Source organism: Doryrhamphus excisus, chromosome 5 (assembly GCF_030265055.1).
Source record: "Doryrhamphus excisus isolate RoL2022-K1 chromosome 5, RoL_Dexc_1.0, whole genome shotgun sequence".
Lineage (NCBI taxonomy): Eukaryota > Metazoa > Chordata > Actinopteri > Syngnathiformes > Syngnathidae > Doryrhamphus > Doryrhamphus excisus.
Genome location: NC_080470.1, coordinates 8,828,778 through 8,846,756, shown reverse-complemented (window position 1 = coordinate 8,846,756; position 17,979 = coordinate 8,828,778). Strand labels below are relative to the sequence as shown.

Genomic DNA, 17,979 nt, shown 5'->3' with positions numbered 1-17,979 from the left:
TGGATTTGTTGATCAGTGTTGATCATTCTATACGTACATCTAACCTGTTAATGTAAGAGACATCCAGATGTTCTGCGGAGATAACCAGCACATGGTGCCAGTCCAAATCTACTTTACTCGTGTCAAGCCGCTCAAGCACAACACGCACACACCCACACAGTGACAGATGAGAATACAGTAAATCTGGATTGTACTTCTTAACTGCAGCTTCCTGATGAAGACACAATATACACAAACTAATCCTCTCTCTTGCACACTGTCATGTGTGTCACCCTCGTCAGCCATCAATGGTGTTTAACTCAACGGTCAATCTGGCCTGATTGGAGGTGTTAGATAACAGTCTCAACATGTGTGCTGTCACTCACCCTCACCCAGCATGGGTGTCACATTCAATATTTGTCTTATGTGGGCTAAAATGCACGTCTTTTCTTACGTGCATGCTTTGACCTCCGCTTCTCAGAGCCTTCTGTTGCAAACATAGTCTAGCTTCCTAAATGTTCCTTTTATGAAATCTTAGAAAACCTTTTGAGTATTCAGCCCCAGCCTGAGGCATGATGGGCTACAATCACACAAAGAGACTGCGACGATGTCATTCTTATGGATTCCATCCGCATCCAGCTATTAGCCAGCATGTGTATTGTGGAAGCCTGTTTAAGGGGCCAGAGCAGTGTCTCTTCATGCCTTCCTAAAGCCTGTAATACTAGTTTGAATTAAGAGAGGGTGACGGCAAGCACACTGCCCCCCTCAGCCCGTCTGCAAGACTCTGACACTAAGCCCATTATGCTTCCATTATGGGCCTTCAATTTTCCTTTCAGCTTCTTGTTTTTGGCACCGAAGCTCCCTCCCCCTTTGCATCCCTCCACCGCAGTCATCATACCTGTATTTTGTCGTAACATTTTTCACTTAAGAAATGCATGCACTGATGCTTTTCAATGACAATTCTTCTTTTCTAACATGAATAACTGCATTTATAAAGCAGGAAAATACACAAAAGTAATTTGTGTAAAACGTTTTACATCGTTAGAGTTTCATTATAGATCAAATCTTAAAACACAGGAGGATAAACCCACACACTCCAATCGCTCCAAGCTACAGATGTAACTTTACTATTGGCCTCTTCAATTAATTTTTTTTTAAATGCTAGTCATGCTCAGTATGTTGTTTCCGCTGCCTTACACAGCAAAAAAAAAAAGGCCAGAAATTACTCCAAAGTCTGAGATATTCACTTTTTCTTGCACTTGAATGGCACCTTGCAGTAGCATTGCTGCAATAAACTGCAATAACACTGGAAAACACCAATATGTGGACTTTTTGGATTTAAAGAATAGGCATTGCACTTGAGCATCCAACACAGGCTACAAGATGTCGGGATTCCCTGACTGTGTATTATTAGTATTATGGACATAATGTTCCTTCTATTGTTTTCGTTATACTGCAAATCAAAATTCCCAGCCTCCAACTGCCACCATCATAAAACTTTAATTAAACTCAAATTAAATGTACAGACATTTATTTAAAAGGGGCCATATCCTAAAAAACGTCTATGTTTAAAATATTGTAGGCCTATTCTTGTTCCATGCTGTGGAAGTGCAATATTGTTTAACGCTTTTTCTGGGTTCATTTGTAGGTCCAAAACTACCATGAGAATTTAGAATTTCTCATGTCACAACTGTAGGAAGTCCCTGTATGACAACTTGCTGCTGTCCAGCAATAACACTGGTCTACAAGCAAAATGTTTCCGGAACAAAAGTAGTGACATTTTTCTTGGTTTAGGTCACTAGTCAAAAATCAGTTGGCTATTGGCTATAGTTTCCAAAATACGGCATGGGTACATTTCTGCAAAAAGGCAAATATTATAGTTTATCAGAATGTACGGTGGGTCTACAAGCAACCAGTTCTATCTGAAAGCCTGTCTGCACGTTCCAATACATTCATTTTAACTCATATGTCTAGAGTTTTGACATATATATATATATATTGCAGAAATCTCTCTTGGACATGGACAAAATGCATGCAAGTATAGAAATTTCATGAACTGTAGAAGAAATGGACTTTTGCATCAGAGTTCCTTGGAAACTACAAGGCAGATAATTATAAGCAGCTGGTGGCAAACCTCCTGAAATCCTACGATTTCCTTGGCTGCAATATGTCACTGAAGATACACTTTTTGCATTCCTATCTAGGTTTCTTTCCATTGAACTGTGAAGTAAGTAATGAGCACGGGGAACAATTCCACCAGGACATGGCATCTATGGAGAAAATATACCCGGGAAAGTGGACTCCATCTATGATTGCTGCTGAGTATACTGCTGAGACAAGCCAAAAAGCATCGTTCATATACTGAATAAAGGGAACTTTGTTGTTTGCTTGTTTTTCACAAGACATTCAATCACCTGATATCTTAAGATATTTGTTTATTTTATGATTATTTTAGTGATTTATTGGTAGGATGAAGTGGAAGGAGAAGATTGAAGCTAGAGGGGACGCAATCACTTCCTGAATCAACATAACCGGGATACGCTGTTGGTTGTGGTCTTCCAGGCAGAGCACAGGCGACCTTTCCACTTCAATAATAAGACCACTACATGTCACAGTTATTACGATCTCTTTCATAGGAGCAGATCCTTTTACATGCTCATGCATAGATTGTCACGTATGTTTGAAACTCTTGATATATTTTTCTAAAACATTGTCTGAACTCTAAATTCTGGCCAGGGTGTACCCCACTTCTCACCCAAAAGACAGCTGGGATAGGCTCCAGCATATCCGCGACCCGAATCAGGATAGGAAATGGATGCATGAAATTGTACTACTTTTGGGGCGCTTCAATTTGAGCGTGCTGAACCGGGAACATTTTCTATTATTTCTGATGAGGAAGTAAACAACATACGGATTTTCTATTAATACTGTTATTACCTGCGGTGGTCAGGTGACATCCAGCTCAGTGGAAAAAGGCCGTTTTTACATTAAAACAGCACAGCACTCCCAACCTTGAAGCTGTCATTGAGAGGCCTCTGTTTGACTGCAGCTCCTCTCTTTAAGACTCACTCCATCATCCTGCACATCATTGTTCACTGCAGGGGGAGGAGAAAAAAAAAGTCTTAGTGCTGCTATAGATTGACTTTCAGGCCAAAACAAATCATGTCAATTTTGCATGTTAATTTATTCATCCTTTGCAGTTTTCTTTAGAAAGTTAGTAATAAAAGCCGGGCGATCGATGATAATGGCATTTGTGCTTGTGTTTGTCATCTTCTCAAAAGCAAGTGGTGGAGTTGCCACAGATTTATTTGTATACTAGTGCTGTAAGTGGCGTGTAAATTATCCTAACTGTCCGTGTGGCGTTTTATCTTTGCAAGGCCACTATACTATTAGAGCCTAGCCATTAATGCACATCCCCGGCCAATCAATGCTTACGTAAATAAAAATCAGCTCCATTTGCAACATTTTATATAAACTTCAACTATTGGTTGACTGTTTTCTTTTTTGTTGTTCGTTTATATAAGCTAAAGCACATGGGAATCGATATCGCTTCGGTGGGGGTTTGCTTTGGCCTACCCTCATGTCCGACTAATGCTGTACATTGTAGCATACAGATGAGTTCATACGAGTATGCTGCTGCCTAATTTTATTGGACTTCTATACGGTGTTAGCCACTACCATTGTTTCATTTAATTTTACTGTATGTTAATCTAGCATCTTAGTATTTTAGTTACTTAAACAACTGTATTGGAAGAGCAACAGTCAAAACAGACATACAGTACGTACTGTACGTATGTCATGGTTTGGGGTGTTTATATGTGCCCTGTGATTGGCTGGCAGTCCAGGGTGTACCCCGCCTCTCGCCCGAAGACAGCTGGGGTAGGCTCCAGCATACCCGTGATCCTCATGAGGATAAGCGGTATAGAAAATGGATGGATTGGTGTTTTAAGGCTGTAAAACCCCTCAAAATACACATTATACCTCAGGCATTAACATATTCACACATTTCTCTCTCAAAGTTCAAATTACATTTGAATTTTAATGATCAACTTACTAGGTTGGGCACAAGAAATTATTAAGCGACTCACATGTGTTTTGCTCCTCCTCTTTGCTGTTTGGCTGTGACGTTTTTGTGTCATTGTTGAAGTGTGTAGCTCCTGCCGTCATGTTTACTCCTTCTCTTCATCCTCTGTGGGCCATTTGTTCCGTGGTAAAGTCCTGAATCCTTGTGTCTTTTTTGGTGTGTCCAGCTTTTTGTGTGGTGGATGGCTTCCTCTTCCATTTGGGTACAGAGCTTTTTGTCGCGGGGAAGGGCTTGCAGCCGTCACAGAGTCACACTGTTGGCTTCTTTTGTTCCTTCTATTTTTTTCCCAGCATTGGCAGTTAGCATAGAGCTCAGACAGTTAGCTAGTTTGCTTGCCATCCATGTCCATGTCCATGCTCATGACCACAACAGGAGACGGTCTACAGCCAATCTGGGCACAGAAGACTACAACACTCAACTTCCAACAATGCAATTCTTCTTAAGGAGTCACGCTTGGCCTTTAAAAAAAGCACTAAAATTGCACGAAAAAACTCTGACTCTGGAATCCTCTTTCATGCCACCATCATGACACCTTGGAGCTGGTGGATGTTGGAGATGTTGCACTCCTCCACCAAATTGTAAAAATAAAACACTTTTTCAGATCTTCAGAGAGCTCTATGCTAGGAGGTACCATGTTGAAATTCCAGTTACCTGGATGAGAGTGTCAAATTGAACACAGCTGCTCCACATTCACACCTGAGACCTACTAAGAACTAACAAGTCACATGACACACAGGAAGGAAAATGGCTAAATGGAACCAATTTGGAACATTTTCACATAATGTTTAACTTACCATCAGCTGTTTGTTCATTTATTTTGAGCAGACAGTAAATGTAACAATTTGGAGTCACCAATTAACCTAGCATGTTTTTGGAATGTGGGAGGAAACCGGAGTACCCGAAGAAAACCCACGCATGCACGGGGAGAACATGCAAACTCCACACAGAGATACCCAAGCAGAGATTGGAACCCGATCTCCTAACTGTGTGGCCTACATGCTAACCACTCGACCACCTAAATTGAACTCATCAGCTGCATTAATGCTGGCTGAGCTACTATCACAACATTGGTTCTGCTGTAGTATCATGTAATGACCATGTGGTCAAAGAGAGTGGTCATGATTCCAAATAATTAACTCATTCAATACCAAAAATGTTGATACAAATTTTTGTAAACCCGAATGCCAACAACATCTTTTCCGTTATTTTACCTGAGAGGCAAAAAGAGGTGATGATGCAACTCCCCACTAATGGATTTCACCTCAGAGCAATTTTATGGCATAAAAACGTCCACAAGGTGGCAGAAGTGAATTTCATAAGAGCGAGGCGGAGATCATGTGGACGGAAAAAGTTCTCTGTTTTCGGTTTCATTCATTCATGCTGGAGCCGATCCCAGCTGAGGTGGGGTACACCCTGGACTGGTCACCAGCCAATCACAGGACACATATAGACAAACAACCATTCACACTCACATTCATGCCTATGGAGGTTTAGGTAAATAAAAACCCCAAATATATTAATAACTGGAAGCTCATCTACTATGTATATTACGATGAAATGTACAAAATCTAGATTACTAACACATCTTATACAAAGCACTCCGCAATTATTTACCAGCGTGGGGATTAAAGCGAGAATCTGCTTTACCAGTGACAGGATCAGGCAGCTGTTTGTCTATTCTATCCTCTTTTTCCTCCTCAAGCGTCTTTGTGGTCGCCCTCGTCCTGAGAGCGCATCAATCACTGTTAACTGACCCACCACTGTCTGCCCGTGCGACTAAATGGATCCCCACAATTGAATAGAGCCCTAAGTGTGTGGTAAATGCTCTCAATGGCTAAATGAATTTGCGGGTTAACTCTTTCTAAAGAGCATTTAGATAAGGCCAAAATAACACAAACACCTACAGCACGTATATATTTGATAAATTGAACACAACCCCTAGCAGCCGTCTTTAACCCAAAAAGACAATCCAGCTTTATTTTCCTCATATAGATTTGACTGTACACCGTTCATATCATTACACAGAAGGCATAAATTAATCATTTCAGTGCTCTCCTTTACATCTTTTGCAAAGACACATGGCAATAATAATAATAATCATAATAATAATCATAATAAATAGCACTCATCAAACAAGACCATCAACACATAGCCAAACTGTACACCATTTACAACAAGTATGATGCAAAACTTCTGAGGCAACGCAGACTTAACAAAAGAAAAAATGGATGGAGTGATTTGTTTTCGGGTTTTCTCAAGGGGGAGCTGCCAAAATAAACTGAAAGTACGGAGAGGATGATTAGTATGAGTTCAACAAGTCAGAACAAACAAGGAATTGTAAAGTTTTCAAATATGTGAATACTGAGAGAAATGAAAAGGGGACATCACAGCAATCCCCAGTTACCATGCAAATATGCCCCGAGGTGCTTTTTTCCCAGCATTCACACGGGCCTTGATGCACCATAGCCTTTAACGCTTATACCGACCTCCCAGCATTCACACAAGTGGTACATCACCGAATGAATGATTGGACTCTTTTAATTTAAGATGTTTTGAGCGGAAGCCCTGAACTGAAGTGTAAGGTATCTGTGATGCCCCAGCGTGGGTAATCCCTCTGACATGGAGGACCAGACCGTGAGACAACAGGCTGACAACACATCTGGCCTCCCGCTAAGTAGGTTGATACTGTAGATAGAGCACGTAGAGCGCCGCTTCACTGAGTAGATTACCGAGAGAAGCCTACGAATCAGACAGACAGTACCACACCGAGGCAGGGAATGTCCTTTAAATGTCCTTCAGCAGGCTAGAATACCAAAGCGTTGTTGAGGATGTTGTCAATTTACGTATTAGGATACATTTTTTTATCGTGTTTTGTCAAAGCGACCCCATCATCAGATAATTACTGTCACCTGATCATGTAAGCCTCTGTTCCTGAGAAACGAGACACCATGGTTTAGTGTTCCATCATCTGACCAGAAGTGTTTTAACATGTTTCATGAGCTATGCTAAGATACATATTCCAAGAAGCAATTGCATCGCAGCTTTGTGATATAGGCGAAAAGGGATATTATTAGTATCAACTTCGATCTTTGCTCTTTTTTACCCTCATTTTTGCCGTTTTTAAATGTTCCAAATATTTAAATGTTTGCCTTAAATAAACTGGGTAATTGTTATTTTTGGAATACTTCATTCTTATAATATTGTAACTTTTCCCCCCCCCCAAAAAACTTTAGTTTAACATAATATTACAACTACTAAAATTATTATTCTTGTAAAATTGCGGGGGGGGGGGGGGGGGGGGGGGGGGTCATTAGAAAACATTTTTCTCTGATTATTCTTGTAAAATTCCAGCCCATTTTTTTTGCTGTTTTTTTTTTAATAGTTTTTGGTAAATTCTCTTTTCTTGTTCTCATAACAATATAAAAAAATTTCCCAATCAAACATAAAATAAATAAATTACAACTTAATTTTTTATTTAGTTTTTCATAAAATTATAATAAAAAATAACATTGTTATTTATTATTTCAACTTTATGCTACTAAAACAACGTCATTTTCCCCTCATAATATTATTTGCATCTTTTTTCTCTTAATATTTTGACTTTATGCTTTTATTTATTTGTTTTTTTCTGTTCAAATGTTTTGCCGGCCAATAAAAAAAACAGCCCCCGGGCCACACATTGGATACCTCTGATATGGAGCGACAGTGACTGCTTTTGGGACTACGTTTGGATTCATTGACTCATTAAAATTCCAACTTTATTCTCGTACGATTGCAGTAGCAGTAATGCAAGTATTCCTCGTAAAGGTGTTGGTATTTGACAGCTTTGTTCTTGTGTAATTTTACTGTTGTCATTTTTTTTTTGTTAAAATCAAGGCTTCACTTTTTGTGTGTGAATGCTGAGAGATCACCAGGCAAAATTCCAAAAAGAAAGGAAGTGGTTAGGGATGGGCATATTAACCCTTTAAGTGACTGCTAAGAATTTGCAGCGGAATCCTGTCTTAAAGCAATTGAGGCAAAATGGCGTGCACTACTAGGCTGCAACCAGCAGAGGCACTGTTGTGGATTCATTCTTAACTTACGTCAGATCCTCTGAAGCAGCTCTGCTCAATACAAAACTGACAATAGAAACCGGAGTTCAGAACATTTTCAGAACAGAATTTTGAAATAAGTACAAGTCGATTAATTGATGGTAACATTTAGTCAAATGCCCATCCCTAGAATAGAAACGTCATTGAACACATCCCAACATCATGATTGCCATTTGTCAAAAATAAAAAAGATCTGTAAGTCTCAAAAAAATGTTGTCTGTGCATTTTATGAAGAATAAATGAAATACTTCAAATAAATAATTTGGCTTTCAAACTCTTGGGTGTGGACAGCAATAATTAAATACTGACACGTCTCCAGACGGTGTTACACAGACAAGAACAAGTCAAGCACCCATGAATACACAAGAGACAGATGAAAAACATCAGCACTCATGGATGGGCCAAACATGGACTCCCCAATAGAAAAATGTCTGTATTTTTTTGTTTTTAAATAAACACTTGTGCCACAGTTCTTGTAAAATTCTCTCCCAATGCAACACTGTTTCAGCCTTGTGCATACGTCTCCCTTTTGTATTTTTTTCTTCCCTTTATCTAATTCTGCGCTTGTGTCCTCGTGTGCAGGAAGTGGTGAGGAGAGTAAAGTGCATCATCAACGTAAAAAGGCTCGTCATGATCGGTCAGAAGCATGCAAGGCGCCTCCGGATCAACACTTTAGCCCTGACGTTGTTGAGAAGTGTCGAATGAGCAAATGAAGTTTGTATGATACACGAGTCGGGGGTTCCTTAAGCAGCTGTTTCCTCTTCATCACACATGATAGAAACATGTAAAAAGTCTTGTGTGTGTGTTGGCTGGCCAATATGTCCTCACAGTGGTTCAGAACTGGGAATGGTCCATCTCATCCAGCCAGGACGCAGGACTGGTGGGGAAATCCGGGTATCCCGTACTACTGCCCGTGGAGAGGTCTGAGGTGGGGCCTCCTGCCATGGCCCTCAGAGCCTGACCCACGCCGCCCGGTCCGCCCTGCGCCCCCAGACTGTCCATGCTGAAAGCCAGGTTGTTTAGGAGAGGGGTGTGGCCAGGCAGGGAGGCGATGGAGGAGGGCGACTGAGGGAGACCGTAGGGGCTTCCAGCGCGGATGTCGTGGTATGGTTGGCCAGCTGCGTCCACCGAGAAGCTGCCGTTCAAGACCGCGCTGTTTGTAATGTCGCCAACGCTCCCGTAGAGGCCGTTGCCTTGGCCCAAGTCTGACAGCACCTGGTCATCTGCAGAGGAGAGACCACCGCTTAGCAAGAAAGGAACACAGGTACGCTCAACTAGAAGTCATCCATCCATTGTCACCCTGGACTGGTCACCAGCCAATCACAGGGCACATATAAACAAACAACCATTCACACTCACATTCATACCTATGGACAATTTGGAGTCACCAATTAACCTAGCATGTTTTTGGAATGTGGGAGGAAACCGGAGTACCCAGAGAAAACCCACGCATGCACGGGGAGAACATGCAAACTCCACACAGAGATGCCCAGGTGGGGAATCGAACACCGGTTCTGGAAATGAGTTTTCCCTGGGAGCTGAGCTAAACAGGAAATGGCGTCAGAGGTTAAGAATTGAGTTTCAACTTTATGTGGGTAACAGTCAATACAGCAACCAACACGCTAACCACTCACCACCGTGCAAACACCACAAAATTTGGAAATCAACCCAAAATTTGGGGGACTTTTTTGTATTTTTTGTAGAAAAGTGTGACCATAACCTTAGAACTGGGAATTGTGTATAATGCTATGCAATCATTACATTTCAGTGGCATACATCCATTTTCTCTTATTAAGCCGAGCAATAACTAAAAATAAAACACTACTAATTAAAAGTATTAGATGTAGTATTAGATGTCTTTTTCAAGGGGGAAGCTGCTTTACTTTACTTAGTTTTATTATACAATTTCATATGTATTTTCACTTGGAAATATGTTTTAATTTACCATATCTAGTTTTACTTTATGTTACTTTGATTTAGTTGTATTATGCATACAATGTATAATATATCAGGTGACTTTAAAGGGTATTTTTAAATAAAAAATAAAATAGCACATATACTTGATAATAATAATAATAATAATAATAATAATAATAATAATAATAATAATAATAGTTATTAATACAAACTCACTCTATTGTGTTTTTTTTTAAACCGTACTCATGAATAAATTGTAATGTTTTGTGGTGGAATTATTAGTGAAGAAATATGCATGTTTAAGCAAATGTTACATGTTTTTGCCTACATAAAAATGCAAATGCAAATATAAGGCATACATAAGGTGCCTTCAAGAGACGTTGGTGATATGTAGTATGCTACACTGGTCACTAGGTGTCAGTAATGTTACTGTAATGTTTGGTGAGACACACAAGCTCAGGCTTTTATTGCAGGTTTGAATTTTCTCACAAAAAGGGAACTAATACCGAATGAACACATGGGCTGCTGTTGTGGCTATTACCCACACAAAGCAGAAACTCAACTCTTAACCTCAAACGCCACTTCCTGTCTGCCACCAGTTCAGCTCCCTGGGAAAACTGTGTCCTAAAGGGCTAATTTACTCTTATTATGTCAACTATTTTAGCTAATACGAGTGTAAAGGTGACTATAGGGGTGTTATTTCATGTCTACAAGGCTCTAATTATCTTTAAAAACATATTTAGAAGCTTGTAAACAGATTTTCTATGCCCTCACTACAAAAATGTTCCATTAATAAATATTAATAAAGCGTAGTACGTATATATAAGTTGAGTGGATAGTAGTCATTACCTCTGAAGCTCAGTTCACTGTCACTGAGTCCTGCATCATCTGCCGAGCTCTCCTTCTCCACCTTTGACCCCCCTCGGCTGCGTTTAACACTTTTATAAAACTGAGTCCAGCGATGGCGGCCTGCATCTTTTTTTAGACGTTTTTCTTTTGCTCGGCGGTTCTGGAACCACACCTGAAAAGTCATCATTGCAAATAAGCATTGAATTGATTGCTGATAGATTGATATCAAAATGTAGCCAAATGATCAATGACTACGCCATGATTTGTGTTTCGCAACCATGTACCTGTACTACTCTCATGTCCAGCCCCGTTTCAGATGAAAGTTGCTCTCTGACGTGTCGCGCCGGCTTTGGAGAGTTCTTGTAGGCACTTTTGAGGGTCTCCAGCTGCTTGGCCGTGATGGTGGTCCTCGGTCGCTTCGTCCCTGCCTCAGAATCATCTTCAAAAGGAAAAGAAACAACAACACAAGTAGATGAGTGATTGTTTTTGTCTTTTGAGTTAACCAGGCGGCGCCGTCCTCAGCATTGTGCACACAGTGGAGTGAATGGTGGCCAGCAGAAGTGCATTATTGCACTTATCCTTGTGCGTCTGTCTCGGCCCCCACAGCAGCACGGGACATAAATCTTATCAGGACAACACACTTATTGGGACTGCAGCACACAACACACAAGTGAGGGTTGCTTCACTTTACATCAACAATGAGGGACGCAAGGACAAGTTCATGCTACTCTTTGCTTTTTCACATAACCTGTCTATCCTACTCTTCTTCTATCTATCCATCAATCTATCTATTTATCTATCTATCTATCTATCTATCTATCTATCTATCTATCTATCTATCTATCTATCTATCTATCTATGTATATATGCAGATGACAATAATGACGGTATCCATGCTTGAGCCACAGCAAAGGGTCTTCCCTCACCACATCCTCCCCTCAACCTCCTTGAGGTTGAGAATTTTTCTTGTGTCAGGGGGAGGAGGAGTTCCCATATGTTGTTCCCATATTTCCAATTTCCTGTATTTTCACAAAGCAATGTTGTCAGGTATAGCAGCGAACCATCCACCTACCAAATTTTTATTTACATATTTTATTGGGTTATTTCTTTGCTTCGAGATGTATGTAAATTATTATAAATTACATTGTACAAACTTTAAATAGATGTATGATAAAAAAAATATATTGTTGAAGTATTTACATTTGAACTTACAAATACATAGAATTTGTAATTATTAATTTTGAGTGATTTCAACTGAATATATTTTTATTTATTTATTTTTATTTTTATATTTTTATGTGATTTCAAGTTCATTTTAAAATTTAATCAAGTTAATATTCACATATATAAAAATAAATATTATTTTTTTCATATTTTCCAATATTTTGCAATGTGTGAAGGAAAGTAAGATAAATCTGTGACAAATAAAAACATTAAAATAATGTTCTAAATAATTTTGAATAATAGCAAACACTTGGACGTTACATGTATTATTAGTTAAAGGTATTTTAATTTGATTATTATTTATTTTGATGGTGTTATACTGTATATAGATGCACGTATATAATTACCTTAAGAATAAGTTCCCTGTCTGCTACTGTATTCTATAAATCTATACCGTAAGACTAATAAATGATGAGCTCATGTTATCTGCAGACTCACCGTTCTGTTTGGCCGTCTCATAGTCCACCTTGCACACCAGCCTGCCATCCTCCATGAGGTAGAACTCATCCCCGGTGGCCAACTGCCTGCTGCACATGATGCAGGCGAAGCAGTGCAGGTGATACACAAAGTCCTGTGCCTTCCTCACCACCTGCGTTGGAGGGATTCCCTGTTGGCAGGATGCACATTTTGTTCCAAAACGCCTGCAGGGAAAAAAAAAAAAGAAGGAAGGTCAGAGCTGCCTTTAGGTAGAAACGCTCCCAAAGATGAACTGGTGTAGACCTGCCCAGAAGCATGAACAGCTACAGTATGTATTTTCATCTCAACTGCAGGCAAGAGTGATGGTGCAATGCCTGTGTTAATAGGAGCTCCAGCTGTTGAAGCGGGGAAAAATCAGCACTGGAATGCATTTCTGTTAACGATAGACCTGTCTGCAACGTGATGGATGGACAAGATCAATGCACTGCGGCCAGTGTGCCACACAAGAGTGTGTATGCGTGTGTGTGTTTATGTGTTTGCAGAATAAGTACTGAGAGCTTGAGAGGAGGAGGAGGAGGAGGAGGAGGAGGTGGTGTTCACAGTAAACACACCCTGAGGAGAAGCAATAAAACACTGACTCAGGAGAGGCTTTAAATCACTCCAGCAACCCTCAGAAAAAAGGCAAGGTGAAGCCTACACACACACACTCACAGTGTATGTCCCTATTAATGAATACCCACATGAGGTACATGTGCACAATTAAATACAACAATTGGTGTATACATTATTTTCATTTATAAATACAAGGATGAAAATATTGCAATACTTCATGTTGATGTTGTTGTTTTGGATTATATCGATCATCCAGCTGTACCTAATGTTGTGGCCGACAACCCCGCCACCCCGCCGCACGCTGGAGGTCAAACTAACACAGTTAACCTCTGAGCTTAAAGCATCAAACGTGTACCTTAACTAGATTTGGATAAAGCCCTGATCCTGTTTTAGATGAATCTGTAATACCTCAGAAATCTAATTTCTCAAATCTGAGCAAAAAACTGTATCTAATTGCATCAACAATAATTCGTATTTTTTGTAAAAAATAAATAAATAACTAAAACAATGAAATTAGCTACATATTTTATTAATTCTAGAGAAGATTTTGGCTGAAAATAAATACTTATTTTTTGCAGAAATCATCTGTTATTATCTTTGTAGACTATAAACCTGTTGGTATATTTATGATTCGATTATTAGGTCACAACTGTTACATTTATGGGCTACACTAAATAAAAGGCTTGCATTATTATAGCTAAATAAGATTCGAGCTTATTCCTCTCCTAGTTAACATTCTGCCATCCTGAAGCTTGTATTAACTCTTAGTTGATTTAGTGAGACTGTGTGTGTGTGTGTGTGTGTGTGTGTGTTGGTAGGTCAAGAAAAATGGCAAAGGTTAAAGGTCAACCAACTGAATACTGACTTGAAGAAATCCTCCTTGCAGTAGACGCTGCCCGCCCGAGAGAAGCACTTGTCGGTCAGCGGAGTGTGACAGTCGGCGCACTTGAGACACTTGGAGTGCCAATGTCTGTCCAGAACCTTCAGGATGAACTTGTCCACGATGTGCTGACTGCAGCCCGCACACTGAGGGATCTCTACAGGGGTGACACGACAGCAACAACACGCAACATGAATCCCATTCTTGTCATCTCTTCCCCAGCCGAGATGAATAGAAACTCATCAAATACATTTGCTGAGTGAGATGAAATATTCCGACAATATATTACAGGATGGGTCACGTCAACACCGCCATCTAATTAAAATAAATACTTTATTTCAACTGTTATTTGAAAAAACACACATTTGGAACTGAATGCAACGGATACCATGATCCATATTCTAATAATAATAAAATAATTTTGTTTGTTGTGTTTATATGTTTGTTTTTAATATTTCAATTGGATATTGCAAAATGTTTTCTCGCATTAAGTCTTGTATTGTTATGAACTATATTCATAATATTGCTAATAATGATATGATACGATACAATGAATAATATTGATACACACATGCAGCAGTGTTATACAATATATTACACTTTCTTTATATGAAAGCATTTTAGGTAGGGATATAGTGACGTCTGTCTCTGTCCATGGTGCTGATTTCCCCTGTCTGATACAATTGGACTTTGGCATTCTGAAGAGTGTAAATTAACCTCTGGGTTTTTATTTTTAGGGGGGGGGGGGGGCATATGGGAACAAATGGCAACGGAGATGCCGCCAGGAATGCTGGGCAATATGAAAAAAAAAATCATATTGCCCCCTTACCCCAGGTAGCTGTATCACCACATCTCTGTTTTTGGGGGGCAAGGTCAAGGTCCTAACTTTCCCCCCTTACAGTGCTCCTAAATGGACGCCACAATTAAATATGATAATAGCCTACACTGTATTATATAATATATGTAGGCTATCTGGGTTCGAAGTTTGCATCTTCCCCTCGTGTTTCCTCCTACATTCATTGGTGACTCCAAATTGTCCATAGGTATGAATGTGAGTGTGAATGGTTGTTTGTCTATATGTGCCCTGTGATTGGCTGGCGACCAGTCCAGGGTGTACTCCGCCTCCCGCCTACAGTCACCTGGGATAGGCTCCAGCATGCCCCTGAGATCAAGCGGCGTATAAATGAATGACTGAATGATTATATAGGTTACATAACATTCTCAAATTCAACAGCAATAAAAATTCTAAACAATGACATTTAAGAAATTAATCGGATGCACCAAGACAAATACAAATCTGGATAGCTTTACATTTAATAAACTAAATAAAATGGCTTCTCAATTTCATCATTTTCTGGAGACACAGTTTGCTGACCTTTTTATGAATAATATGATACAACTTCCAATCCAATATTTATTTTCCGTAATTTTGCAGTATTTCTCCAGTTAAAACACAAGTTCATTGTGAAGGAAAACATTAAAAAGATGCTGATTTGGAGACTTTAAATGTCCGTTTCGCTGCATGGCAAAGACACCATTCAATGGAACAGAATAAGCACTGGTGGATTTATTCTTATGGTTGTAATTTTAATCTAATATTCTTATTATTATTATTATTTGTACACGTAAGGTGACTTCATAGAATACACTTTTAAATGTAAAGACGCGAAAAAATGAAGAGTTTCTCATCTGTTGCCATGACTCCCCTCATCATCATCGTCATTATTACATTGAGCTTCATCATCTTCATCACCTCCACCACCGTGTAAACGTCCACAAAGCACATTTATCTCCAGTCTGGTTTGGTTCCTGGCTTAAATGTGTATTATTTCGATTATTAATTCTGGTATAATAAAAAAAAAATTTAGTCCAGGATACAAAATCCCTTCCATTCCTAGAAAAAAAAGCATGTTTTAAATCCACGCATGCAAGATGTTGGCACTGCAGGGGGGCCGAGTGGTGGGACCCTTTTATCCGATCGTTTAATCTGCTTCGATTTATACAATTAAATAGCATCATCTCACCTCATATTGGCTATTGAAATATATTTTAATCATTTTAAAACGAAAACATTTATTTGCTTCAATATCTACTAATAGTATTTCAGTGGATTATGGCTTTTTTGTTGATTATTTTCTTTTTCAATGCTGTTAGACTGATCCGTTATGTTTCAATAATTAGGTCAAAGCAGATGATGTTGACGTATGTGTGGTTATGATCCATATAAAAAGGTAAAAACATAATCACATGCACGATATTACTTCTAAATGCATTAAATGTGTTTATTCCTTTTTTATGAAATAAGGATGATCATTGTGCACATATACGGATATTCCTTTTAATAAACGCAATAAAAAGCGTTCCGTAGCAATTTTCAAATAAAAAATAACATATTAATATGCATTTGGAGCGCTAAACAAGACGAAGGCCAATGCAGCCAAATTGTAGGCCAAGGTACAACAAATTACATTTAGACCGAATTAGTGTTGTTTCAATTCTAATTAAAATGCACATGATGCGTTCAATTGCAATTGCAAGAATCAGGGCCCTTTGCTGAGATGTAGGAAAGGTGTGCTGAAAAGTATTTTGGTGCATAGGAAAAAGACTGTGGTACTGTGGTAAAGGCTGTGGTACATCCTCGTCTAGTCCCCAACATTCACAACTATTGCAGGAAAATGATAGAAATGTCAATAAATGTGGTCTTACGTTGCAGAGGCACTCCCAGGATGTCCGGTAAACTCTTAACGGGACTCTCTGTGGGGAGGATCGCCGCACTTTGCATCATCGTGATCCAACACACGCACGCACATACAACCCGCAACACGGTGGGGCCCCCCTCTCCTGGTCTCCTGGTTGGGGAAAAACAATAAAAAAATGTCTGATTTAATATTAAAAAATAGCTGATCTTTGGCGCTTCTTGCTTTTAAGTCCAACTCTAATGGCGTCCGGTCAGTGCCGTGCCGGGGCGAGCTGTGCCAAGCTCTTTTTTGGGGAGGATCAAGCAGGCTGCTGAATCCATTCCGCGCTGCAGGGGCGGCGGGCAGTGACGTCATCGAGGCACAGGCTCGGCGATGACCAATAGGAGAGCTCCAGTAAAAAGAGGGCCATCATCATCATCACCCCTCAGTACTCCTCCTTTGAGCATCCTCGGTAGGAGGAGAGGCGGGACACTGAGATGGTAGAACCCATAAATAGCTCACTGCAGTGTGAGTGGCCCCTAGAGGAACCCAGAGAGCCCCCGGGGGGCCACCGTAGAGGTTGACCCGCAACATTGGAACATCAGGCTTGCTGTTAGCTCCCATACAGGAAGAAACTATTGTTATTTTAACAAAGATAACTCTGCTTCCACAATACAAATAATGCTATCTCCTCGTGTATATATGCTAATAATATACGGAGCAATATGGATGTAAGGCTCTTTTATTATCTTTAATAATCTTTATTATTGCTTCATAATATACTGTATGTGTCATGTTGATGCTGTCCTTATTGTATTATATTGAAGCAGGCCTACGGAAGTGGATGCTATACAGAATTCTATATGCAAAAATAAGTACAGATGTAAGTGGGATGTCATTATTAATATTTCCTTGCTTTCCAAAAGTGCTTTCTCTTTTTGTATCTAGATTCCATAATAAGTATAAATGATGTTATTTTGTTAGATTTTAAGCAATAACTAGTGATAATCTTCTTTTCTTCTGTTCAAGCAAAAAAAGGTCATAATTAGTATTGATGAAAGTGTGGCATTGACACAATGACTCTTTAATATGTGCAGAGTTATTGGAATAATTTGGATGCTGATATTGTACTATTGCATTATTTCCTCATGCGTACATTAAGATAAGTATCGATATTAATGATGTAAAATCATATTTTAAGCAGTATAGGGACAGTATAGGTACGGGACCATTTTTTATTGTCCCTAT

General features: G+C 39.5%; 1 protein-coding gene across 1 annotated transcript; it reads right to left on the bottom strand.

Annotated features, from left to right (window-relative positions):
- Nucleotides 1-7,657: 7,657 nt before the first annotated feature.
- lhx4 (LIM homeobox 4) lies at nt 7,658-17,012 on the bottom strand. The gene is made up of 6 exons (XM_058073184.1): nt 16,760-17,012; nt 14,039-14,210; nt 12,583-12,785; nt 11,205-11,359; nt 10,921-11,092; nt 7,658-9,377 (listed from the first exon to the last, which is right to left on the bottom strand). The coding sequence occupies exons 1-6, from the start codon at nt 16,836-16,838 to the stop codon at nt 8,989-8,991; spliced, it is 1,170 nt and encodes a 389-aa protein (XP_057929167.1). The 5' UTR covers nt 16,839-17,012; the 3' UTR covers nt 7,658-8,988.
- Nucleotides 17,013-17,979: the final 967 nt, after the last annotated feature.

Bases quoted from the DNA above. Each gene is read 5' to 3' on its own strand.
- lhx4 (XM_058073184.1), bottom strand. From the start codon at position 16,838: ATGATGCAAAGTGCGGCGATCCTCCCCACAGAGAGTCCCGTTAAGAGT. The intron at 14,211-16,759 runs GTAAGACCACAT...TCACCCCTGTAG, and splicing joins CCTGGGAGTGCCTCTGCAAC to AGATCCCTCAGTGTGCGGGC. The intron at 9,378-10,920 runs GTAATGACTACT...TCTCCTCTGCAG, and splicing joins CAGTGAACTGAGCTTCAGAG to ATGACCAGGTGCTGTCAGAC.